Source organism: Pseudonaja textilis, chromosome 2 (assembly GCF_049901715.1).
Source record: "Pseudonaja textilis isolate UNSWEBS1 chromosome 2, rPseTex1.2, whole genome shotgun sequence".
Lineage (NCBI taxonomy): Eukaryota > Metazoa > Chordata > Lepidosauria > Squamata > Elapidae > Pseudonaja > Pseudonaja textilis.
Genome location: NC_141991.1, coordinates 51,678,697 through 51,703,949, shown reverse-complemented (window position 1 = coordinate 51,703,949; position 25,253 = coordinate 51,678,697). Strand labels below are relative to the sequence as shown.

The 25,253-nt window shown below is 36.8% G+C and overlaps 1 protein-coding gene across 10 annotated transcripts; it reads left to right on the top strand.

Moving 5' to 3' along the window:
- Positions 1–786: 786 nt before the first annotated feature.
- On the top strand, positions 787–23,918 carry IL17RB (interleukin 17 receptor B). 10 transcript variants are annotated; one of them, XR_015741638.1, is made up of 13 exons: positions 787–940; positions 2,052–2,076; positions 3,324–3,449; positions 7,580–7,689; positions 11,943–12,069; positions 14,842–14,889; positions 15,908–16,062; positions 16,321–16,389; positions 16,943–17,068; positions 17,639–17,674; positions 21,263–21,352; positions 22,819–23,387; positions 23,556–23,918. XR_015741638.1 is itself a non-coding variant. In XM_026721360.2 (13 exons), exons 1-12 carry the CDS (start codon positions 869–871, stop codon positions 23,352–23,354), a joined length of 1,479 nt encoding a protein of 492 aa, XP_026577145.2. In that variant the 5' UTR covers positions 787–868; the 3' UTR covers positions 23,355–23,387; positions 23,556–23,918. The 10 variants fall into 10 exon arrangements, 6 of the variants coding, with proteins under 6 accessions (XP_026577145.2, XP_087779990.1, XP_087779991.1 ...); XM_026721360.2 differs by having other exon boundaries at positions 16,924–17,008; XR_015741637.1 differs by lacking the exon at positions 23,556–23,918 and having other exon boundaries at positions 16,943–17,008; positions 22,819–22,861.
- The last annotated feature ends 1,335 nt before the right edge of the window (positions 23,919–25,253 follow it).

Here is a 25,253-nt window from a genome sequence, read left to right as displayed (position 1 = left end):
TGAAAATTAGGAGGGCGAAACTGAAGAAACTATCAAAGAGGTGCTGCTCTACCAGCATCCGCGACTTGTTCTTCAGTCTGGGAAGCCTGTAAATTCTGGCAGTGTTTCTCAACCTTGGCAGCTTGTGTCCCAAAGGTGGTTTTTCAGGAGGCAACTGGACTTTCTTGTTTTTCCTTTAGATGTTTCACTTCTCATCCAAGAAGCTTCATCTTCAGCTCTGACTGGATGGTGGGGAATGGAAGGATTTATATTCCTTGCAAACAGCTGGTCACTTGGATCCTTTTAGAGGGTCCTTGAAGCACTTGGAGATCTGTGTCCTCAGGGACACATGAGTAGTGCTCCTGGTTCCTGTAGTCTGCAATTTTTTTTTCCTCTGGAAATCCATTCCTACTCCCACACCATTCAAAGGGTGCTCATCCCAAATTGTATAGCTAGAAGTCTGTAGAGATTCTCAGTCAACCTGGATACCTGGGAATCTCTACAGACTTGACAAAATGTGAATTTCGGTTCCTAGAATTCCCCAAGCAGCATTCTGGGAGTTGAAATCCACACATTTCCAAGCTGCCACAGCTGAGAATCACCTAGTTTGGTAGTCTGCACGTTCCGGCTCCTCGGTTTCGAAACGTGCAACTGGATTTTTTTCTGTTTCTCTTCTGATCTAACCCATATTTGGCAGGGCTCCTGGCAGAACTATAGGTTGCGATGAGGCGCAGGGCGGAGGAAAGATATAAACGTAGCGGGGAGGGAGGCCAGGAGAATTAGCTGAGCCGACTTCCTCAAGAGGCTAAGCGAGAAGAGCTAGCGAGCCAGCACTCGAGCGAAAAGCAGGTAGTAGCTAGGAGGCGGCTCCTGGAAGAGCCGGGCCGGGATGAAGGCTGCGGCGTGGGTGCTGCTGGGCTGGGTGCTGAGCGGGAAAAGCTTCCAGGGCGAAGTCCAGCCGGTAAGCGATGCGCCAAAGTGACTGCGCTTTTTCTTCCCTGCGTTGGCCTCGAGCCTTGCCCTTTCCCTCCTCGCCGCACAAATTCGGGAAGCTTTGAAGAAGTTCAGGCATTTGAACTTCTGCCTGGAAAGTGGCTTTCAAAAGGTTCAGCGTTCCTCTTCTTTGGAGATGTTTGGTTGCCAGGCAGGGCTTTGGGAGACCTGCTGAAGATTTCAGCAGAAATACCTAGGAAGTCTGGCTTTTGGGGGGTATTATAAATATATAAATTGATATTAGTTGGCATGTCAGCAACAGTCTGTTGTCATAGCATGCTTTAGGGAAACTACTTAAAAAAGAACCGAATTAGCCTCAGCCTGATGCAAATAAACTTTTGAAGACTTAATTCTGAAATTAGGAAATGTTTTTGAGTAAAAGTGATCAGAGATTGGGGATGAGATGTTTTCTTGATGGACCTGTAAAAAGGCCAATAATTTCTGGGTTCAAATGCATATAACGGTACAAAAAAGGTCAACATTTGGCTGAAAACAGTGTTCTTGTTGGAATTAAAGGACAGCAATTAAAAAAGAGCTATGGAAAATTATTTTTTATATATGATTCCTGCTGCAAGATATCTTCCATTATCATTGACATGCTGTTATCTGCCTTCAAGCAAGTTATGGGTTTAATGAATATTTTAAAAATATTTTAATTTTTTTAAGTGCCATGTCCATAGCTAACATTAAATTAACTTCTTAAATCATTAGATTGAGATCATACTTCTCTGACTGGTTAACATCCATTTTGCCAGTGATTTTTTTAGGAGTGAAAAATGATGAAGGTGAAAGAGGAATGAATCCATTTATCTAACTATGAGCACCTTTGAGGAGAGGTGGAATATAAATGCAATCATAAATTAGTCCGCATTTCCAACTCTTTTGCTCATCAGTCAGTCAGTCTCATCCCCAATCTCTGATCACTTTTACTCAAAAACATTTCCTAATTCAGTAATTCAGTTATTTCTATAGTAGCCCATCTAAATAAATGACTGGGCAGCTTACAATTTTCCTAGAAAGTAACGTTCTATTTATTACATTTCCTTTTCTTTTAATCCTGGTTTTCTTTTTCATTACAGCGTATCATCTGCTATGAAGAAGATGGTATGTATAAATAAGATGTGATTTTAGGTGTTAACATTGTGAAAATTCTGTATTGGACATTCATGCACCTCATTACCATTGTAGGTGGTTTAAAATATCATCAATATATGAAGCTTTGTGACCTTGTGCATCGAACAAGTATACTCATCATATGCCTGCTTGACTTTTGCTCTTCCTTGACGAATTTATCATTCCTGGAGATAATCTTTAATCTTTCCACTCCAATGCTTTTGCGTAAAGCAAACTAAATCCATAATGCTTAAAGAATGCAATGATGTTGATTTCCCTGAAAATAAATACTAGCGACTTTCTCAAGGGAGTAGGCTTTAGAACATGACATTCTTTTTAATGTTATATTGTGATAGTTTTACTGTTAATATCTTCAGTTGTGAATTAGTAGTGGAAGAAGTGAATGAAGAAACTACAAGGGACTGGCAGGGAAGGGTGAAGTCATGACATGACTTATACTTCCTGAAAGGTATTACTGAAATGAATCAGGTATATAAAATGACTCATAGGAAGGATGGGTTTGGATTTGGCATGAACCGTATAATGTATTCCAGGACATCAAGATCACATTTCCAACATTTGATGGAAAAAATTAAATTTCAATGTAAATATTTGCACTTTGAAAAAAATAATGGCATTCCTATACAAGAAAAAATGTTCATTTTCTGAATCAGAATGTATTCTGATGGCAATTGTAGCCATCATAAAAACTTAAAACAGACATACAATAAGCAAATGATCTTGGGAATCACATTTCAAATGGAAATTTATTGATGACAATAAGGAGGATGTTTCTGCTGGCTAAATAAGTACACATACATTTCTTGAATTATTTTGATTCTTCTTACGTCTCCTTCAGGAAAGGTATGAGGTAAAATGGCTGCCAAAGTCTATTAAGAGATCTTTAATTCTAAATCTTCTCACTTGGAGGAAGGTATAGGATAGCCAAAAATATACCGCAGCTGGACTTTTACTGGTAAACTCTCCAGCTCCTATAGATGTTAATTCTATGGCTGTTGGCTTTTCTATACCCTTTCTAGAAGGGTAGCCGAGGCAGCAGATAACTCTAAATGACATGTCCGCCATTGTGAATTTTTCTGGGGATGAATGGTGGTGTTCAGAGAAGGAAGAGTACCTCATCCAAGGCTTCAAGGCCTTTGCAGGCTAGTTGGGACAGCCTAATAAGCTGGAGGTTTTCCCTACAAATATACTCACTCCTCGCTTTCATTTTTTGTAAGGGCCTCATCCTGAGTTGGAACAACAACATAGATTCACACCAGCAGATGTTTTCAATATCAGCATCAAGATTGTTGAAATACAAGGAATATGCAAATTTAACATAACTTGGATCCTTAATGCAGACGGTAAATTTCATTATTTAAGTAATAGGCTGATAAATATTTTGTATTAAATATAATGAATACTTTCCAATATAATAAATACTGTAATGTTCACTTGTAATATGCCCTTCCTACCCTGATTGGGAAGTAAGCAATGTTGTGATTGTCTTGTTTTAGTTCCTGAAGGCTGTGGGCTTCGGATGGAGAACAACAGGCCTTCGCTAACCCTGATAAAACTAAGTAGCTCTGGCATTTTGGGCCTTCTGGATCTAGGGCTTTACCATCTTTGATAGTGGATAAGGTGGTACCACCCTATACAGACCTGGTGAACAATCTGGAGGTCCTAAATTCATGATTTCTGCTTGAGGATCAAGTGGCAGTTTTGGCTGGGAGAGCCTTTGTACAATTTCATTTTGTATGCTAGTTGTACGCTTTTCTGGATCATGAGACTGTGCTCAGAGTTACACCCTGGTCACCTCCAGAGTGAATTGCTGTAACATGCTCTGCATGTGGCTGTCTTTCAAGAACATTTGGAAGCTTCAATTGATAAACAGTGTGGCTGCACTAATAATTTTATGTGTCCATAGGATGGCACACATTAGACATTTGCCTCATGAGCTGCCATGGTTTCCCGGCTGCTTCTAAGTACAATTCAAGGTGTTGATTTTAGCCTACAAAGCCCTAAATTGCATGAGATCAGGTTTCTTGAGCCTTTTCCCAGTTATGTCTATTTATCTCATTAGTCCAGCAAGAGAGGTATGCCGCAGGTCCTGCCTGCTAAGGAATTCCATCTGGTGGGACCCAGAAGACGTGCCTGCTCTGCTGCAGCTTTTACCGTCTAGAACAGTGATGACGAACCTTTTTGGCATCAAGTGCCATAAGTGCGCACATACCCAAAATGCAACACATGCCTCCCTGTGCATGCACCCACCCCTGTGCATCTGCAGAAGAGACCCGAAGAACAGCTGGCTGGCAGGAGGTGCACGTGCATGTGCAGAGTAGCTGAGCTGGGGCAACAGTGCATGTACCCACAGAGAGGGCTCTGTGTGCCACTTGTGGCACATGTGCCATAGATTTACCACCACTGGTCTAGAACATTACTCCCCTAAGGTGCAGTTGGCGCTATTCCTAGTAGCCTTCCAGCAAGCTTTAAAGTGTGTTTTTCCAGAAACCTTGGGATACCCATGAGAAAGCTGCAAGGTGGTTGTATGGTGTTAGGTGATTGTTCTTCCACAATCTTGGCTTTTTCATGTTTTTATTCTATTCTATTCTATTCTATTTATTTATTTACTTATTTACTTATTTACTTATTTATTTATTTGATTTGTCAATTTCTTACAAGATAATAGGTATAAGTATATACATAGTTATGAATACATGAAATGGGTACATATAAGAAAAATAAAAGAAACAATGACAGGGATGGTAGGCACGTTTATGCGCTTATGCACGTCCCCTACAGACCTCTTAGGAAAGGGGTGAGGTCAATAGTAGACAGTCTAAGGTTCAAGTTTTGGGGGGTTGGGGAAGAAACCACAGAGTCAGGTAGATTATTCCAGACATTGACCACTCTGTTGCTGAAGTCGTATTTCCTGCAATCAAGTTTGGTGCGGTTAACCTTGAGTTTGTATCTATTGTGTGCTCTTGTGTTGTTATGGTTGAAGCTGAAGTATTCATTGACAGGTAGGATATTGCTATGTATGATTTTATATACTATACTTAGATAGTACCGAAGGTGGCGTAGTTCTCGGTTTTTTGGTCTAGAATTTCAAGTCTGGTGGCATAAGGTATTCTACAACGAGTAGAGGAGTGGAGAACTCTTCTTGTGAAATATTGCTGGACTTTCTCAACTGTGTTAATATCAGATACGTAATGTGGGTTCCAGACTGATGAGCTGTATTCGAGTATTGGTCTAGCAAATGTTTTGTTTGCTCTAGTTAGTAGTGTGATATTACCAGAGAAAAAGCTACGTAGGATTAGGTTAACAACTCTTAATGCCTTTTTGGCTATGTAGTTACAGTGGGCTCTAGCACTTAGACCATTAGAGATGAGTATTTCAAGGTCCTTTACAGAGCTTGGATCATCAACAAGATCTTGACTATTCAGCTTATATTTTATTTTCTGATTTTTTTTGCCAATATGTAAGACAGAGCATTTATTTGTTGAGATTTGAAGTTGCCATTTGTTTGACCATTCTGATACATAGTCAAGATCTTTTTGAAGGGTAGCAGTATTGTCTGTGGTATTGAACAGCTTTACATCATCAGCGAAAAGAATGCAGTTGCTCTTAATATGATCACAGAGGTTTCTGATTTAAGCTCAGTCTTTTAAGATTGGTTGTGCTGTTTTAATTGTTTCTGTGTTTGCCAGTCATGTCTCAAAGGTGCTCTTTTAGGAGGCAACTGGACTTTTTTCCTTTTTCCTTTGAAGATGTTTGGCTTCTCATCCAAGAAGCTTTTTCAGCTCTCCCTGGATGGTGGAGGATGGGAGGATTTATATTCCTTGCAGACAGCTGGTCATTTGCATTCTTTTTAGAGTGCTATTGAGGCCACTTGGAGGTTTAACTGTATCCTCATGGTCACCTGAGTAGTACAAGTGTGTGTGGAGCATTTGTGGCTGCAGGATGTTTTCCATTTGGGACAACCATGACCTGAATGATTGAGAATCTCCACAGACTTTCACCAGAGTCATGTTTTGTGAGACGAGCAGCCATATAAATTTGTTAAATAAATCAACTCAGTAATAAAAAAGTAAGGAAATATATTTATGCTTCTGACCTGTGCAATTAAGTTAAGCTAATTGAAATTCTGAATGTGGAAAGCAGTAAAGATGACAAAAATTTCGTGAGAAATAATCTCAAATATTATCTATGCTGATTTATGAAAATTTTCTCCTGGATTTTTTTAAAAATAGTTTTTAAATGTACAATTGTAAAAAGGTATGTAAATAGTCAAGAATCATATTGAGATTGGAGGAATGTATAAACCCAAATCAGTAAATAAATAAATGTAATATTGTTAAATTCTCAAGTAATGAAAAATTCCGGGGGAAGTATTATAAAGTCAGCTTCTTTTTGATAATACATTTCAATGTCCTTTTTTTTTGATGATAACGAATATATTACAATGAGCTTGTAATATTTGTTGTATTTTAACACACAAGTAATAACAAACATACAAGCTCACTATAGACACTATAGATCCAAACAGGGGTGGGATCTGATCAGTGTAACTACTGGTTCAGTGATTTTACATCTGTCTTGTAGAATTTTCTGTGTCATGAATTAATTTATTAGTAAAAAAATTTTTTTTGACAAACAAGTAACTAGAAAACTGAGTCATGATCTGACTCAAGTATCTTGAAGAAATTCTAGCTTTAAGATTTTCTGTTGATAGTCTAATCAACTGCACAGTAATTAAATGGCAAACTGACAGAGCAGGAAACGGAATTCTTTGAACAAATGTGAAAAGTTATTAGAAGAATGCAAATCTCTTTATTGCTGTCCCATCTGGCAGAAACATCAAATCAGAAAAGAGGACACAACCTTCTTTCCTTAACATTTTTCAAGCATCTTCTTGGCTCTGTGGCAATAGGGTAACTGAAAGTACTTTTAACTTTTTTGGTATTGCTATGTATATGTTAACAAAAAGCTTTTTTAAAAATAGGAAGCACATGCAAACAGATATTTCCTTAATTTTTTTAATCGGGGGTAGGAGGATTAAAAATATACAGTTTTCCCTTGCTGTTTCTGTTTTCTGATTCCTGTCTGATTTGGATACACAAAAAATAGAACAGAATAGTGTGGCCAAGTGTGATTGGACACACAAGGAATTTGTCTTGGTGCAAATGCTCTCAGTGTACATAAAAGAAAAGATACATTCGTCAAGAGTCAAGAATCATCAGGTACAACATTTAATAATAGTCATAGGGTACAACACTTTGATTACATCTAAAATCCAGCAGTAAGAGAACAAATATATACTTCAGTATTGGAATCCGTGTAGATAGATGTATGGAATAGGATGCAGAATTGGCTCAAGGTAGTAAAAGTAACCACAAATCTGCCATTGTATTTGTAGTAGTTGGAATGGCACTGTTACTGATAACCTCTTGAAAACAAACTAGGATACATTGACAAAATAATTATCTTGCAGCCAGTATAACATACTTGAAGGCAACAAAGATATGTGAATTCTATCATGGCTGTATTCGATGTGACTACTTAGAAGAATTTCAAAAACAAACTATGTCTGAGCATCAAAAAGTAAGAGTTTTTTTAAAGTTATGGTTTGCTGCTGTTACATTGTGTTGCTAGAATATGATTTTAGTCAGTTTACTTACCTAATGCAACAGTAAATTATTTCTTTTAAGACAACATGGTGAGTTGGAGTAGAAATTGTTTCTGTACAATAGAACAAAAATAGTGTACTGTAGCTTATCTTCTGAGCTGAAATACAAAAATCTATTTTTATGTAAAATTATTGTGAGATAAAAATAAAGATAATATCTTACATTGATTTTTAAAACTGCAGGTCATTCTTAAAATCAAATTAAATGTCAATGATAATAATCAGTGCACAATAAATCACAAATAATTATACTACAGTAATTTATATCCAAACATTGAAGGATAAATTCTTTTTTAAAAATTTTTTTATTGGTTTTTAAGACAAACATAGACAAACAAAACATAAAAACATCAAGCCATCTTCCATATATATACATACAGTGTTGGTTGGTTTACAAATTGTTTTGTGCTTCCATTTCGTAGTCTTCAATTACAATTACATTGTATATATTCTCATATTTTCAATCAAATATTAAATACATTAATATCATTGTTAATCAATCATTTGACTATACTTTTATTCATTCATGTTTTACGAAATAATCCATATTTTACTTAATCTGTTTTATGACAGTTCATATTATCATCTCAAATCTATCCTACAATCATTTTGTAGATATAATAAGAAAAGAATACATCTTTATATATTTATTATTTTCTAAGAATCTACATATTTCATTACCATGTTTTATTGTCTAACCATTGACAGAATAGATCCCAAATTTTATAAAATTGTTTATCTTGTTCTTAGGTTTCAAATGTCAATCTACTCATTTCAGCACATTCCAATATTTTCTTAATGATTTCCTCCTGTAATGGTATTTTCTCATTTTTCCAGTTTTTAGCAAATACAATCCTAGCTGCTGTTAATATATTTACAATCAGGTATTTCGATTCTTTACTATATATTTCAGGTAAAATTCCCAATAAAAATATCTCTGGTTTCAAGTCTATATGCTTTTTTTGTCATTTTTTCCAACCATGTGTGGATTTTAGTCCAATATTTTTTGGCATCCGCACAAGTTCACCACATATGGTAATATGAGCCAGGTATCTGATGACATTTCCAACATTTTTCAGATTTGTTCTTGAACATTCTTGCTATTCTTGTCGGGGGGAAATGCCACCTGTAAAACATCTTATACAAATTTTCTTTATATGCTGTTGACATTGTCATTTTATAATTTTGAGACCACAATTTTTGCCATTTCTCTAGATCAATCCCATATCCAAAATTCTTCCCCCAAGCAATCATAGTTTCTTTAACTTGTTCTTCTTCTAGTTTAATTTCTAATAAATATCCATACAATTTTTTAATCACCTTTTCATCAGTACCTGTCAAAATCTTATCTAAGTCAATCAGTTTATCATAGAAACCTTCTGTTTTAGAATCTTTTTCATAGCTTGAACGTAGTTGCGCATATGAAAACCAATTCATCTTTATACTTTGTTCCTCTAATTTTTGCAGATTTAAGTTCACCCTTTTCATTCGATATTTCATCATATCTAACTGTTTGTTCCTTTTTATATTTTATAGGATAAGAAAATGCTTCAATAGTTGATAGCCATACTGGAATTTTCAAATAACATTGCCTTTTAGTCTTCTCCCAGTTTAACTACAGAGACTCCCGTATATAATGTCTTCTAAAATACCCCTGTGTTTTAGTTCCTTTATACCATAGAAAAGCATGCCACCCCAACAACAGATCATGTCCTTCTAATGTCAACAATCTAGTATTTCTTAATGTTACCCATTCCTTAACCCACATCAAATTTGTAGCTTGGTAATACAAACTCCCAATTAGGCAAAGCAAATCCTCCTCTTATTCTGCATCTTGCAAAAGTTTTAACTTTATTTTCACTTTCCTACCTTGCCATATATATTTCAACACAATTTTATTTAAATCTTCAAAATAATATTTTCCAAGCCTAACTGGAATTGTTTGGAACAAATATAAAATTCTGGGTAGTATATTCATCTTGATTGTTGATATTCTCCCTATTAATGACAGTTGTAAATTTTCCCATTTTGCCAAATCTAGCGTTATCTGCTGCTTAAGTTTGATATAATTATTCTCTTTTAGTGTACTACATCTTGCTATCAAATGTATCCCCAAGTACTTGATCTTATTCGTGACCTGAATTTTCAATACATCCGCCAGTTCTTCCTTTTGTCTTGATAGCATATTCTTTGTCAAGATCTTTGTTTTCTCTCTATTTATTTTCAAACCAGCCACCTTTCTATATACCTCTATCTTTTCTATCAATTTTGATGCTGTTTCTAGTGGGTCTTCTAAAATGAAAACCAGATCATCTGTGAATGCTTGCAACTTAAATTCTTCCTTTTTAATTTTCATCCCTTTTGTATCCTTTTCTTCTCTAATATTTCTGTTTAACACTTCCAAGGTTAACACAAACAACAAAGATGATAGTGGGCACCCTTGTCTTGTTCCTTTTCTTATATCGATAGAGTCTGTCAGTTCTCCCTCTATCATTACCTTTGCCATTTGGTTATGATATATAGCTTCTATTGCTTGAGTAATTTTTTTTTACCAAAGCCCATCTGTTCCAGCTGTAATAACATGAATCGCCAATTCACATTATCAAATGCCTTCTGTGCATCTAAAAATATCAAAGCCATTTGTTTTTCAGAATGTGCCTTGTAATATTCCAAAGTGTCCAAGATTACTCTCATATTGTCTTTAATTTGTCTCTTTGGCAGAAATCCATTTTGATCAGATGGATAAAATTGTTTAAGTATTTTTTAAGTCTTTCTGCCAATATTGAAGCAAAAAATTTATAATCTGCGTTTAGTAAGGAAATAGGTCTATAGTTCTTGATTTATAATGGATCGGCCTTCTCTTTTGGGACAAGTGTAATATAAGCTTCTGACCATGATTTGGGTATCTTCTTCTTTAACATAACTTCATTCATAACTTCTAGCGATGGAAGGTTCAACGATTTTTGTAGTGTTTTATAAAATTCTGCCGGAAGTCCAACTGGGCCTGGTGTCTTTCCATTGTTTTGCTTCTTAAGTGCTTCAGTTAACACCATCATCCTTATATTGCTTTCTAACATTGTTTCAATCTCTTTAGGTATCTGGGGTAGGTTAGCATTCTGTAAGTACTGTTTAACTCTTTCATCATCAATATTCTCTTGTATGTATAGTTTCCCATAATAGTCTCGTATAATTTCCTTCTTCTCTTTACTACCATAGCAAACTTGGTCATCTATTAATTGCAATATTTTCCTTGATTCTTTCTCCTTTCTCAATTTATATGCTAACCATCTACCTGGTTTATTTGCATCTTCAAAATAGTTCTGTTTCGCACCTCTGATTTTCTGTGCTAGTTCTTCTTTTTCCATTAGTCCCATTTTATGTTTAATTATATCCATTTTTAACTTAATGTCCTTTTTCTGTGGCATTTTCTGTAGCTCTTTTTCAAGTCCTTTATACTCATCCTCTAATGCCTTAGAGGCTAGTCTTTTCATGGTATTTCTTTTCCTTGTATAGTCTATTATCAAGCCTCTGGCATATGCCTTCATTGTATCCCATACGAGGATAAATTCTTATTTAAAAGATTGTTAAAAATTTATGGTTTTATTTTAAGAGAAATCCTAAGGCTGGATGTGGTTCAAGCTGATACATGGAATTATAATTTAAAAAATGTCTTTCCATTTGAATTAACTTCTGTGTCAGATTTTATGATGGGGATAACTCTTAACAAGACTTCCCAAAATGGTTTGATCAAATAGCAGATTAATTCTGGCAAGATAGTGCTTGATATAAACCAAATTTAGACCAACAAACTGCATCATGTATGGTTTTTGGAAGCAACAACTGCTTTCTAATTTTTTTATTCTGGGCAAATAAACATGCACTTAGAAATCCCATTATAATTTTTTTGTGATATTGTCATCTTAGTATTTCATTAATGTACCAGATCCAATCAGTAGTGGAAAATGGAGTAAGTGAGAAGTATACAGTATATGTATAATTACATTGTGTAAGCCACCTTGAGTTGCCATGGGCGAATAGGCGGCAATATAAATTAAATAAATAAATAAATGAATATGCTTCTGATTTGCTTGCATTTCTGAAAGAATATTGTTCAGAAAAAGAAAGTGGACTAGTTCATATCCAAAATTATATAACCTTCTAATTACAGTGGCAATTCAACTTTGTTGGATTTTCTGTAGAAGAAAATACTAATTACTTCATTGATGTTTATAACCTTCCACCAGCAAATATAAATGAGGATCATTCAAAAATACAGAAACATCTAATTTCTCCAGGTAACTGATTAAATAGTGTTGATTTACAAATTTTCACCTTTAAATAGCTTCTGTAATTTTAAGGTGATATATATATATATATAAATATATAAAACTGTTATACATATACCGTATTTTTCGCACTATAAGACGCACCTGACCATAAGACGCACCTAGGTTTAGAGCAGTAGTGTGATTCAAATATTTTTACCACCGGTTCGGTGGGCATGGCTTGGTGAGTGCGCTTTGCGCACATGCACACACTTTGCATGCACATGCGTGCCAAACACGTACTTTGTGCAGGCGCAGAGGCATTTGCGCAGGCGCAGACTCATTCTAACTTACCTCCTGCAAGCCTGCACTCTCCTGGTCACTTCAGCAGCTGCTGTGCAGCACTCTGCTATGCCACGCAAAGCAGCTGTGCTTCAAATTCAGAGGATAAAAGTGAATAGGGGAACCTGGATGCATGGGTGAGCCCAACAGCAGAGCAGCAGAAAGAATCAGTTCTGTCTCTGCTGCTCATCACCACTACTGGCTCAGCAGAACCAGGCTGAACCAGTCCGAACCGGTAGAATACCACCACTGGTTTAGAGGAGGAAAACAAGAAAAAAAAAAAAATCAGAGTACTGTGAATATGGAGCGCAGTCTCATTGTGAATATGGAGCGCTGAATATGGAGCAGCAGTATAGTGAGGGCAGGAGTCAGAGCCTGAGAGGACCACAGATAAGTGTCCTCTCATGTGCTAGCTCTCCTATTGACTCCTGCACTGCAGAAAAGAGACAGAAGAGGCAGGCAATGACAAAGACAGAACAGCACTGTAAAAGCAGAGGTGCTATTCAACCGGTTCACACCTATTTGGGCGAACCGGTAGCAGTTATTTGGCATGGGTCGCCGAACCGGTGGCAATTCCTGGCTGTCCACGCCCCCAACCTGGTCACCCGGTTGCTCACTTGCGATCGCTCTCCTAGCTTTCAGTTCCCCACATCCTCTTTCTCCCCGGGGAAAAGGAAGAAAGGCATGGACGGTGCAAGTATCACTTTCCCCGCATGAGTTAAAGTGTCAGGAGTGAGAAAGAGTACGGTCTGACAGACTGGGTGGGGATGAATCGAGCCTTGGAGCACTTTTGCAACGTAAAAGAAATGCATTTTGGAAGCAGGTCTTTTAAAAACTTCTCCAAGGATTCCCCATGGACGCTGCAAGTATCGCTTTCCCCTTGTGAGTTAAAGTGCTGGAGTGAGAAGGAGTGCGGTCTAACAGAGGGGGTGGGGGAATCCGCTCAAGCCTTGGAGAAATTTAAAGGAGCTACTTCCACAATGCTTCTCTGTTAAGTGGTGTGTGTGTGTGTGTGTGTGTGTGTGTGTGTGTGTGTGTGTGAGAGAGAGAGAGAGAGAGAGAGAGAGAGAGAGAGAGAGAGAGAGAGAGAGAAAGAAAGAAAGAAAGAAAGAAAGAAAGAAAGAAAGAAAGAAAGAAAGAAAGAAAGAAAGAGGAAGGGAGAGAAAGAAAGAAAAATAGGAAGAGAGAGAGAGAGAGATAAAACTCTGTGCTATTATTTTTAATTGTTCCATTATTTATCATGTGTTAATATTTTACACTGTCCCTACACCTAGAGTGATTTTTCTGCCTTCTTTTGCCCAAGGCTACCACATATTTTTCAGGGTTTACATGCATTCAATGTCAATAGTCCAGAGCATAAAATACACATGTGTTTAACAAGAGTTGAAAGGGATCTTGGAGGTCTTCTAGTCCAACCCCCATCTCAGGCAAGAAAACTGAGGATGCCAAACTCTGAGTAGAAATCCTGGGAAAGGTGTCAGAATAACACTTAGAAGGGACCTTGGGGGGAACCCTATACCATTTCAGAGAAACGGCTGTCCAGTCTTTTCTTAAAAACTTCCAGTGATTGAGCACCCAGAACATCTGGAGACAGGCCGTTCCACTGGTAAATTGTTCTCACTGTCAGGAAGTTTCTCCTTAGTTTTAGGTTGCTTCTCTCTGTTCAGTTTCCATCCATTGCTTCTTGTTTGCCTTCTGCTTCTTTGGAAGATACATTGTCCCCCTTTCTTTGTGGCAGCCCCTTAAAAGCCTGTTGCCTATCACACTCTTGAGTAAAGCAGGTGAGCATTTCCTCCTTTCAGTGGTCCATGAAAGTACATCTGTGGTATGCAGATAATAAAGTCAAAAAAGGTCAACAACATTTTTACAGAACTATAGATAAGTTGAGGCTGGGTGACAAGGAATGGCTGGGAGGGGAGGGGCCAGGTGAGGCACCCCTTGATGTGAGTGACATTGGGTTGGCCACGCCCACCCAGTCACATGACCACCAAGCATGACTGCCCAGTCACATGACCGCAAGCCACGCCCATCAAATAAGCCACGCCCACAGAACCAGTAGTAAAAAAAAATTGAATTCCACCACTGTGTAAAAGGACCCTGCCACTGCGGCCCGACTGCTGTTCACCAAAACTTCACAGTCTGTGATGCAATATACACTCCATAAGACGCACAGACATTTCCACCCACTTTTTTTTTGGGGGGGGGGTTAGTCTTATGAAGCGAAAAATATGGTACTTAAAAGTAATGGGTGCAGCTGAGTTTTGTTTGATAACTAGAACAAGCATGATATTTAACCTAGTAGCTTAGAATGTGTTCATTTGCTCTTCGGTGGCTTATGCTTTCATGCAGTTTTCCTAATCTTTATTTTAAAAGTTTTTTTTTTCTTATAACTGGAATCAATTGATTTAGATATTATAAGTGTTCATAATTTCTAATGCAAAAACTCTTATTTAAATTCAGACTGTGAAGATAATAGCTTGAAATATTGCCAAAACTGTATAGAAAAAGGTAAGCACTTATTTTCATTAATTCATTACTCTAAGGGTCATTAAAATTTATTATAAAGCATATGGGGACCATAAACTATGACTCACAAATAAAGTGCCAGGGAATCCAGGGGCACCAAGAGGATGAAGAGGCGTGCTATTTTTTGGTTAACTACAGAAGAATATTTGATTATGTTATTTTTCCTGCCCATTTTAATTAACAGCCCTTAACAGCATTTTTGCATAGCTTTGTAACCTGTTAGAACTAGAATCTATGTGAGGAAATTGTGCATTACACTAGTATACAATCATGGCTTTTCAATTCAGTTCTTTTCTAACTGATGTAGGTAGTGTTAGCATATAAAATTCTGTCATTATAAGATTTCAATTAGAAGTTATTTTAAAAAAGCAAACTCATTTTTTCTCCTGTTTGCTGTTGTGCAGGATCAATATAGTCCCTGGTTAATGCCGGTTGAGGAATTTGTTTGTTTTTGTATCTATTTAACACTTTTATAGCATGCCCAGCTGAAAAGACCCTGGGAAGGTTACAAAAGGAAAACTGGCGCTGTTATCCTAACACAAATGACAGGCACCAGTTTAGATTTTTCTTTTATTTACATTCGCCATCTCTTAATCAGAGATCCTGCTTGTCTTATGTAATTTAGTTGTGGTTAATTTTACTGTTGTCTTTTGGTGCTAGGAAACAGATTATTCCCCTGTTGCCCAGTCTGAAAATATCAGATTCATCATTTCATGCAATAATTGTCACCTAAAAGTTACCTAAAATTACTTGCAAAGGGATGTTCTCATAAAAAGGAATAACCGGTATATGTTTAAAAGTCATGGGATAATTTTGAAACATACAGTAAATACAATAAACACATTAAATTAAATATTTCTAAAAACTATTATAACAGCAGAAAAGTGCTATATTAATCTGTTTTTTCTGTCCAGGATCTGAAAGCCATGTGTGCTTTAAAGTAAAATCAATGAAAACATCAGTCATATTTTTTAATCTGGATTTATTTTTAATTTCACAGGGAGTTTATGGGATCCAAATATAACAATATGTAACAGGGAATTTGAACTAGAAGTGAATTTTACACCTAGTAACTTTTGTTCTAAATATAAAATCCATCTTTGTGACTCTTATGAATGCAATAATTCGATTCTTCATGTTGTGCCTACTACCAAGGTATATTTTTTTCTTCTTTAGCTATAAAACTAGGAATGAGTATGATGATTGTCAGATTATATGACTAAGGCAGATAAGAGTTGAACACAGATGATACCAGATTGGATAAAGTCAAAATTAATGTAAATATTAGCTTTTGAAAAACATCATGCAATTACAAGCTGAACAGATAAGAAATAAAAGTGTCACTTTTTTTAAAAAAAAAGTAAACTTTTTGAAAAGTTCTGTAATACATTTATCTGGATTTTCTTGGAATAGGGAAACAATATTAGAGTTTCAGAAAAAATAAGAATGAATGATCAAGAAAGATACATAATATTTAAAGAGGTAAGATTTTATTTTCGTTTGTAAGAAAAATATTAAATTAGAACAGTTATATGAATGTTTCTGATTTATGGCCCAAACATTGAAACACAAGTTACACCTGATGCTATCTGCCTCATCAATGTGTATGAGGGGATAATTATTCAAATAAGCCTTGACAGTACTATCTTTCTTCAAGAGGTCTGGGAGGGTTAATCATTTTGCAGGAAAGGAGGTTAATAGCAATAGAATTAGACTTATATATCACTTCAGAGTGCTTTAGGAATTCTATCCTATAGATGTTTCCTCCAACAACAGTTTATGCTATTGGAATATATGCATATATAACCAAAATTGATTTAATTTTTATGGGACATGCCTTTTTTATTTTTAAACTGAAAAAGTGCAGAATGGATCTCTTTTCTACAATTGTATTCTCACAGCTACCTTCTTCACTGTTGTAAGAAATTTTCAATACAAAATTAAATATAAAAGCAATGCTTAAGCACTGTATTTAATAATAATATCAGTGTTATTATTATGCTTTTCTTCTTCCAGCTAATTCCTTATTTTCCAGGATGTCAAAATGACTGCAAAAGATACTCGTATTATCAAACAGTTTGCAATGAAAAACGTATCCCTGGTTAGTTGAAACTTCTAAATGTTTATCTATGGATGGAAACATTAAGCTTTATATGCTAAGGTAATTTTCTTAGTGTAAGCCTAAGATTGGTCAATGAGATCATTAAGCTCATTTAGGCAGCTTCAGACAGCTTAGACTATTTTCTTACAGGTTTGTGAGAATAAAAAAGCTTGGAGGGTAAGGAAAAAAACTATATTAGTTGCTTTGAGCAATTTTATAGGAAGAGCAAGAGATAAAATAATAATCTTGGTGAGTAAGTAATACAGAATACAGAATAACAGAGTTAGAAGGGACCTTGGAGGTCTTCTAGTCCAACCCCCTGCTTAGGCAAGAAACTCCAGAAAGTAACAAAAACACTCAAATAAGCAGGCAGCCAAAACCCATAGTATGCAATTCAGTGATAGCCCCAATGTGACTTAGGTCAGATTTTGACTGGAAGATGGGGAGAGAGGCAAATATTGTACTGATGTGTTAACTATGAATAAAGGCATCTTCATTCAGGTTTAGTTTTTTTGTGCGTGCTGAAAATGTAGCAGATAGTAGATGGTATAAATATGATTGTACATAATTAATTCAAGCAATCAGAATTCTCTCTCTCTCTCTCTTCTCCCCCCTCTCTTTCTTTTGCAGAACCAAATTCTACAGCTTTCATAGTAAACAAACTAGGTATTGGATAATGTTCTGTTCAATTTCAACATTATTATGTGATGCCAATCATTGTATAATGTTGTAGAATAGTGATAATGAGTAAATCTATCCCATGTATTTGAATAAGTGGCCTTCAAAAGAAGCCACAGAAACAGGAAGAATTTTCCAGCAGATTTCAACATATACAGCATGTGGAAAAGTACCAAAAAGAACACATTGAGAAAGACACATCAGGAAGATAAAAGATGATTTCCATGGGATAGTAATATTCTCATTGAAAAATGCCAGTATTTATTAGAAAAGTGTTAAGGTGGGAATGGTCAAGATTCAATGGAATATTCGAGTCTTGCACCTCTTGACTTACAACCATTCATTTAACGATTTTTCAAAGTTTTCATGGCACTGAAAAAAGTGACTTTGACCAGTCCTTGCACTAATGACCAGAATAGCATCCCTGTGGTGACGTAATCAAAATTTGCTATTTGGAACCAGTACCCAAGTATTTATCACAGGTTCAGGGTCCCAGAGTCATATGATTGCCATTTGTAACTTTTCCAGAGGCTTCCAACGAGTTTATAAGGAAAGTCAAATTTGTTCATAGACTGTGACGAGAGATCATAAAATCAGATGCAACTCATGACTGTATCTCTTAGCGACAGAAGTCCTAACTGTAGTTATAACTTGAAGAGTACCTTTGTTGGAAGTTATAAAAGTTTATGGGAACCATACGCTAAGCTACAAGAAGATGACAGCAGAAAAAAATCACCTTTCTATATGCTCCCCAGAATGGTCTCTAAACTGCTTATTTATTTTGTTCTGTATCTTTTAATTTAAACCGGATCATGATAGCCTTTATCTTTAGCTACTCAGTATTTTATCAGTTCCATGTCAGAAAAAAAGAAAAGAAGAGAGTTTTGTTAGGTTTATATAAAGATAAATTTATTTCTAGGACATTGTGAGTGAAGAAGATAAATTCAAATAACAGTGTAAAAAAGGATAATAATATGAAAATCACAGGATAATAATATGAAAATCACTGAATCACAGGGCTGCAAGGAGCTTTGGAGGTCTTCTAGTCCAAACAATTGCCCAAGGCTGGTGTCCTTATACTATTGCAGATAAATGCTGTTCAATCTTTTCTTGAAAACCTCCAGGGATGGAGCATTCATAACTCCAGGAAACAAGCTGTTCCATTGATTAATTGTTCTTAGTGTCAGGAAATTTCTCCTTAGTTCCAGTTTTGATCTCTGTTTAATGAGCTTCTACTCATTATTTCTTGTCCTGCCCTCATGTGCTTTGGAGCAGGGGTCGCCAATCTTTAGGACTTCAGGGACCACCAAATTCATAATTTTAAATCCCGCAGACCACTGATATGAATTTTGACTGATGGTAGTTTGCTGACGTTGGTGTGTTTGTGTGTGAGAGAGAGATATGATCTAATTTTGGAGGGCTGGTAGTGATATTCTCTCTCTCACACACACACACATACACATACACACACACAGGTCCCTCACACATCCCCACCCCCTCTAAGGCAGCCACATTCCTAACCTGCTCTTCAGCTCTGTTCTCAGGGGAGAAGGGGAGGGGGGGGTATTCTGCGATCGGTAGGAAAACAGGATGGGGGATTTTCCTGCAGAGATCCTGGGAAAATCCCAAAAATGTCTGCAGGAAAATTCCCCTCTCGCTTTTCTATCGATCGTTCTTTATTTGGGATCACAGGATACCATTTCTAGCTCCGTTTTCAGGGGGAGAGAGAGAGACTTTTGGCTTCTTGCAAGGAAAGCAGCAGAAGTCTTTCTTTCTCTCCCCCCAAACTCTGCCAGAAACGAGTCTTTGCTGGTGCAGCCTCTTGGAGCAGAAGGCCTTGCAGGGTCCCAAAGACTCATTTCTGGTGGAGTTTGGGGGAGAAAAAGACTTTTGCTGCTTTCCTTAGGTGCAGTCAAAAGCAGAAGAAGAAAGAAGCGGAAAGAAGCAGCCCAGTGGCCAGGCAAGTTCCCACCCTCTGCCCTTTCCCCTCTCCCCTCATTACCTCGTGTTGTTCCGACTCAAGCCTTGTGTTCCCATGGGCCATTTGGGCAGCACAGCCTTGTGTTCCTGCGCAGCCTGTATTAATTGCTTTGAGGGGTGCTCTGGGGGTGACATTTCTCTGTGGACCACCAAAATTTTCTTGCAGACCACCAGTGGAGAATAGATCAACATCCTCTTCTCTATGATAGCCATTCAGTTATCATGTCACTCCTAATCCTTCTCTTTCTTAGGCTAGTCATACATCATATGGTTTGGCTTTATCATCTTTGTGTAATGGGGTAAAAAGAATGAAGAATGAATATCCTTTGAAGAAAGGATGCAGGTACATGTTGAGGAGGAAGAAAGACCTGAAACTCCTTATTTTGATTATGACATAGAGACATACAGTTTGTTAATTGAACATATTATATAGCAATTAATGACCAGCAAGTAAGAGATAGACTAAAATCAGACTCTGGAAAGAAATCTCCAAGGAAAAAAAAATAGACTGCCTTAGTAACACAAATTGCAAAACTGTCCTGAGAAGGAAAATTGCTGTTCAGGATGTTATAGAACCCAATCAATATAGAGAAGATTCCCAGGATAAGACTTATTGGTGAAGGTGTATGGATGTATGAGTGCATGGAGTTTTAGTTTGGAAAGTGAGTAAGCTAAACCCATATTTGGCTCTATGCATTCTAAAAGCAATAAGTCCTGGAAATGTCGCAAAGATCTTTATAGTCCTCAGTCTGACATAGGCAGCCTTTGGTTGCCAAAGAAAGACTCCCTTTGTCTCTGGGCATATGCTAACAAGATACATTGACACTGAATATGGCCATTAGTTCTACATTTTAGCTGGCTACCATTTTAGATATTTCTGGGACTTTTTCTTTTTGATCTTTTGAGTGGGTGATTGTGATGATGGTAGGATAAGCAACATATCTGTGGCCAGAGTCAATATTTACATTTTGGGGAGGTTGAGAACTACAACTTAGAGCCAGATGTAGCAAACAAGAAGGTGGTCTCAGTTCTTAGCAGAAGGTTTTGAGTTGTGTTTTTTAATGGCAATACTCCTGTTTTAAGCTTTCACTATGGCAGCGGCGTCAAACTTACAGCCCATGGGCCAGATGCATCATGTGCTGGCCACACCTTTGCTCAGTTTAGCAAAGGGGGAAAAAATTGTGATACATCACATGACAACAACGATGTCACAAGTTTGACACCCCTGCACTGTGGTATTTACCTGCTTAGCCTCCCAAAATTACCTACCAATTGGCAGGTTTCAGCAAAATGGATTGTGAAGCATCAAGTTGCCTATTCCTAATTTAGACCATGATCAGAAGATTGCTTTGCTGGTTGTAAATTTGGAGACTGAACCACCCATGTTATTCTGACATATTTTAGATTTCCCACATTTTCTCATTTAAACTCTAATATCTCACCTCCGTCTGTGCTGTATCACCACTTCCATACATAAGAATGCATTTTACAATATTTTGAGAATTAGAAATGGCAATTGCTCATTTTTTATTAAATTAATTTTAAGCTTTTAAAAGAATCTTGCAATCTTACAAACCTGTTTTCTTTCTCATTTAGATATGAAAAAAACATATGTTGGCATATCCATCACTTTACTTCTGATTGTGTGCATAGTTGCTGCTATGCTTTATTTCAAGAGTAGGCATGGTAAGAGCTTATCTTATTCTGTTTTGTTTATAGTCCCTCCTCTATCTTCTGTCTACAACTGAAGACTCAGAAGATTGAAATGTAGGTGCTACTTTGACTTTTCCTGTCAATTCTGAGACATCTAGGAAAAAGGAAGTACTCTCTGAATCCATATTCTTGTCTAAATTCTAAGAAACTGCAGGATTTCAAAATACAGATGTATTTTGTAACGTTTACTGGGAAAATAACAAGTCCTGTGACATCTCAAACACTAGCATATGCAAATAGATCTGAGTATGGCACATACGATTGGGAGGTAGGTAGAAAGAATGGAGAGAATGTTTAAAAAGAGATTAGAGCAAACATTGAAAGGAAAAGATACAAGCAGTTACAATTATTCATAGAAAGTAGCTGCTGCAGAAAGTGTTAAATGTGGCATATAATAAATTTTAGTTTTAATATGTAAGAAATACTGTAGTATTAAGCCAGTAACTCGATGACAATATTTCTAGTCCAGCTGCTTTTCACAATGAAGTTTCAAGTGAAATTGAATAAATAATTACAAGCATGAATTTAAAACTCCGACTCCACTCTATGGCTATATTTGGCAATACTTAACACTGGAGGCTGCTTTTGTTGATAATATATAACAAAAGTATAATGGGTTTAGGCTTCCATGACAATTGTGTTTTCTTTGATATTGTTGGTGTTTGATTGTAATTTTTGACAGAATATTTTTTGACGTGTTCCTAACCACAATGATGCTCAAATGACAAAATATGTGCCATGATGTCACTCCATGCTCCACCTTTCTCATATGTTTATGATGTTAGTCCTATTAACACTGACACATTTCCTCACTTGTTCCCCTCTTACATGGATGGGTCATGGAAGCATTATATATTCAGCCTCAACACTTAGTGATAAAAGGTCTGAAAATCTGAAAGATAGCCTTAAGTAACATGAAATTCCCACTATGATAGTGTGGATTCTTCAAATAGGACATTCACAATTGCTCATCTTGTGTACCTTGGGCAGACAGAAAATGGTTTCAGATTGTATGCTTGCTTTTGGTAATCCTCAAAAGGGTGAGAAGATAGAAGTCTGAAAACATGGTGTTGCAGTTACCTCTCACTTTTCTATAGTTCAGCTGATAGCTGCTTCTCACTTATTTTTTAGATACAGTCCAAAGTATTAGCTAACTTAACCAAAACCATCAATACCCGTCCTGAGCAATTTGGCCTGACTTTGTTATTTTGTTTTTGATGGAGGAATTTGTTTGTACCATATTCATTATCATACAGCATTCTGTTGTCCCATAGGAATATGAAACTACTGGTATGTTTGTCAGCTAATTTGTATTGTAAAACTATATGCCACAATATATTCCCAGATAACAAATACTGTTTTTTTCAGCTTACTTAAATGTGAACTTCCTTGCTCCAAGTTTCATTTTAACAGTGGTGCTGTTGTTGTTTTTTAAACAGGTCCAGCAAGTAATCTGGCTCATTTCCATCCTATAACAGCACAAAAACCCGTAACAATTCTTGTTGTATATTCTCAAGAAGCCTGTTTACAGCATACCGTCCTAAGTTTTGCTGAATTTCTACAGGAATACTGTAAATGTAATGTTATAATAGACCTGTGGCAAAAACGGAGAATTGCTGAAATAGGAACTGTGCAATGGCTTGCTACTCAGAAAGAAATTGCTGATAAAGTAATTTTTCTTTGCACAACCCACTCGAGTGCTTCATGTGATTCAACCTGTAAGAGCATTATAGAAAACCAGAAAAATTCTGAATGTATGTTCACTCTTGCGTTACACTTTTTCTTCAGTGATTGGAAAAGGAATTCTTCTCTTTGCAAGTACATGGTTGTTTCTTTCAATGAAACACATCCAGAGCCACTTCTCCCAACTCCATTGAACATCTGCCCAAACTATTTTTTAATGAAAGATATAGACTCCTTTTGTAGAGACCTTTACTTTTCACAGAGCCAGAAGTATAAAGCTGCAAACAAGTAGACCTGGAAATTTAAGATTAGTCCTGGATTACAGGTATAGTATTAAAATAGAGATTGTTACTCTTTTTTTCTCTTCTAACTATAAAAATGAATTATTATTGTAAGTTGGAAAACTGATACTAGTTTTTGATATTATCTTCTCTACTTAAGAAAGTGAATGGTAACAATTTCATAACATACATGGTTGCTAATTCATTTCCAGGGATTAAAAGGACTGTGAAGGACATGACCAGGCTGAGCCGGAGGGATGAGTCAAATGCATCACGAGTCCCTGCATGCCTGCAAGAGATCGAACTCCAACCCCCTTGAATGCCTTAATTCCTGCTCATTTCCGTCAACTGTTAGTAGCTCAGATTTTTGTAGACAGCTTAAGCTCACAATATATCTTTATACTCATTTGAACTGCCTGAATTACCTGATTTCTCCAGAGCTTGATAGACTGGCAATTATATTTAAATCACTGTACAGTTTTGGCCCATGATAGAAATTATGTCCCTGCTTCCTGTGTCAGATATGGATTTCTCAAGCGTTTCATTTGCACAATATAAAACTTGATTACTGCAAACACCCTTTGGTTCTTCCTCACAAGCTCTTCTACTGACTCATATGCTCATGATCTGCTGGCAGCTAAACGTGTTGGCTGAACCTGAGATATGTATTACTTCAGTCAGAATTTACAAATCATAGCTGTTTTGTTCTCCTTTGTTATAAGAATGCGACACAAAAGAAGCTTCCCCCACACTTGCTTTAAAAACATAAACAGCCTTGAATTTAATGGAACGTGAATAAGGAATTTACACAAATATGTTGTTTGGGGAGAGAGATTGCTCCCTCAGTCTCACCAGTGTCACGTGCCAACAGGATTCAGCACTCTTGCTCCTCCTGTTTAAGGTCTATATAAAACTGCAGGCTGAAGTAATTCATCAGCTCAACAATCAGTATCTTCAGCATGCTGATAATAGATACATCTCAACCCTGAACCAGCCAAACATCCCCCAGATCTTGGATGGGGCAGTATTCAAATCCAGTGTTAATCATGATGTTCAACACACAACTTCTGCTTGAACAGCATGAGGCCTTTGCATAGCTGTCTTGTGGAACACTTGGGCCTTTCAGACAGCCACTCATGCCAGACTCCCGTTTTGGTTTGATTTCTGCAAAATAGTCTGTACTGCCCTTGAATATTACTGCCATAACATAGGTAATGATGGGCGTTCCTTAGTATATTCTTCACAAGCTGCATTGCGTAAGTAAGATCTTATTTTCTCCAAAGATTTGTGTAACTCCTACTCTGATTGGCATTTTTCCAAGATTTGGGGTAAAGAAAATATGGTCCCCTTGTATAGGGTTTTGGAATTAAGAATGATGTCTAAAGGTATTTTAAAAATATATTTCACATTATAATATTTGGTGGGTCTGTTTTTTTTGTGAGAAAGAGATGATAGACATATAATTGTGACTTTCCTGGAGCTGCCTTGGAGTCAGTCAGTCTAAATCTAATGAAATAGAAGTGGCTTGTAGATGCTTGGACAATGTGTGTTTAGTTGCCAGGAAGTTTTGAAAGCTGCAATCTCTGTACCAGTTCTGCCAACTGGCATTATTCCAATAGGTGCCCAGGTCTGGTGTCCTGAACCTGTGCACATCTTGTTTGTGTTTTTGATTTTGTTTTTTTAGAAAAACTGTGTTGTATTTTCTATCACAGATTTCACTAAGATCATAATAAAATATTCAACCAGAATAGTGTTTTTCAAACTTGGCAACTTTAAGATGTATAAACGTCAACTCTCAGAATTCCAGAGCCAGCATGGCTGTCTGGCTAGGGAATTCTGTTAACATGGCACGGCTGGCTCATGAATTCTGAGAGTTGAAGTCCGCACATTTTAATGTTGCAAGTTTGAGA

Coding starts and splice junctions, on each gene's coding strand:
- IL17RB (XM_026721360.2), top strand. CDS start 869: ATGAAGGCTGCGGCGTGGGTGCTGCTGGGCTGGGTGCTGAGCGGGAAA. Junction 941..2,051: donor TCCAGGGCGAAGTCCAGCCG/GTAAGCGATGCG, acceptor TTTTCATTACAG/CGTATCATCTGCTATGAAGA. Junction 16,390..16,923: donor GATACATAATATTTAAAGAG/GTAAGATTTTAT, acceptor TTCTTCTTCCAG/CTAATTCCTTATTTTCCAGG.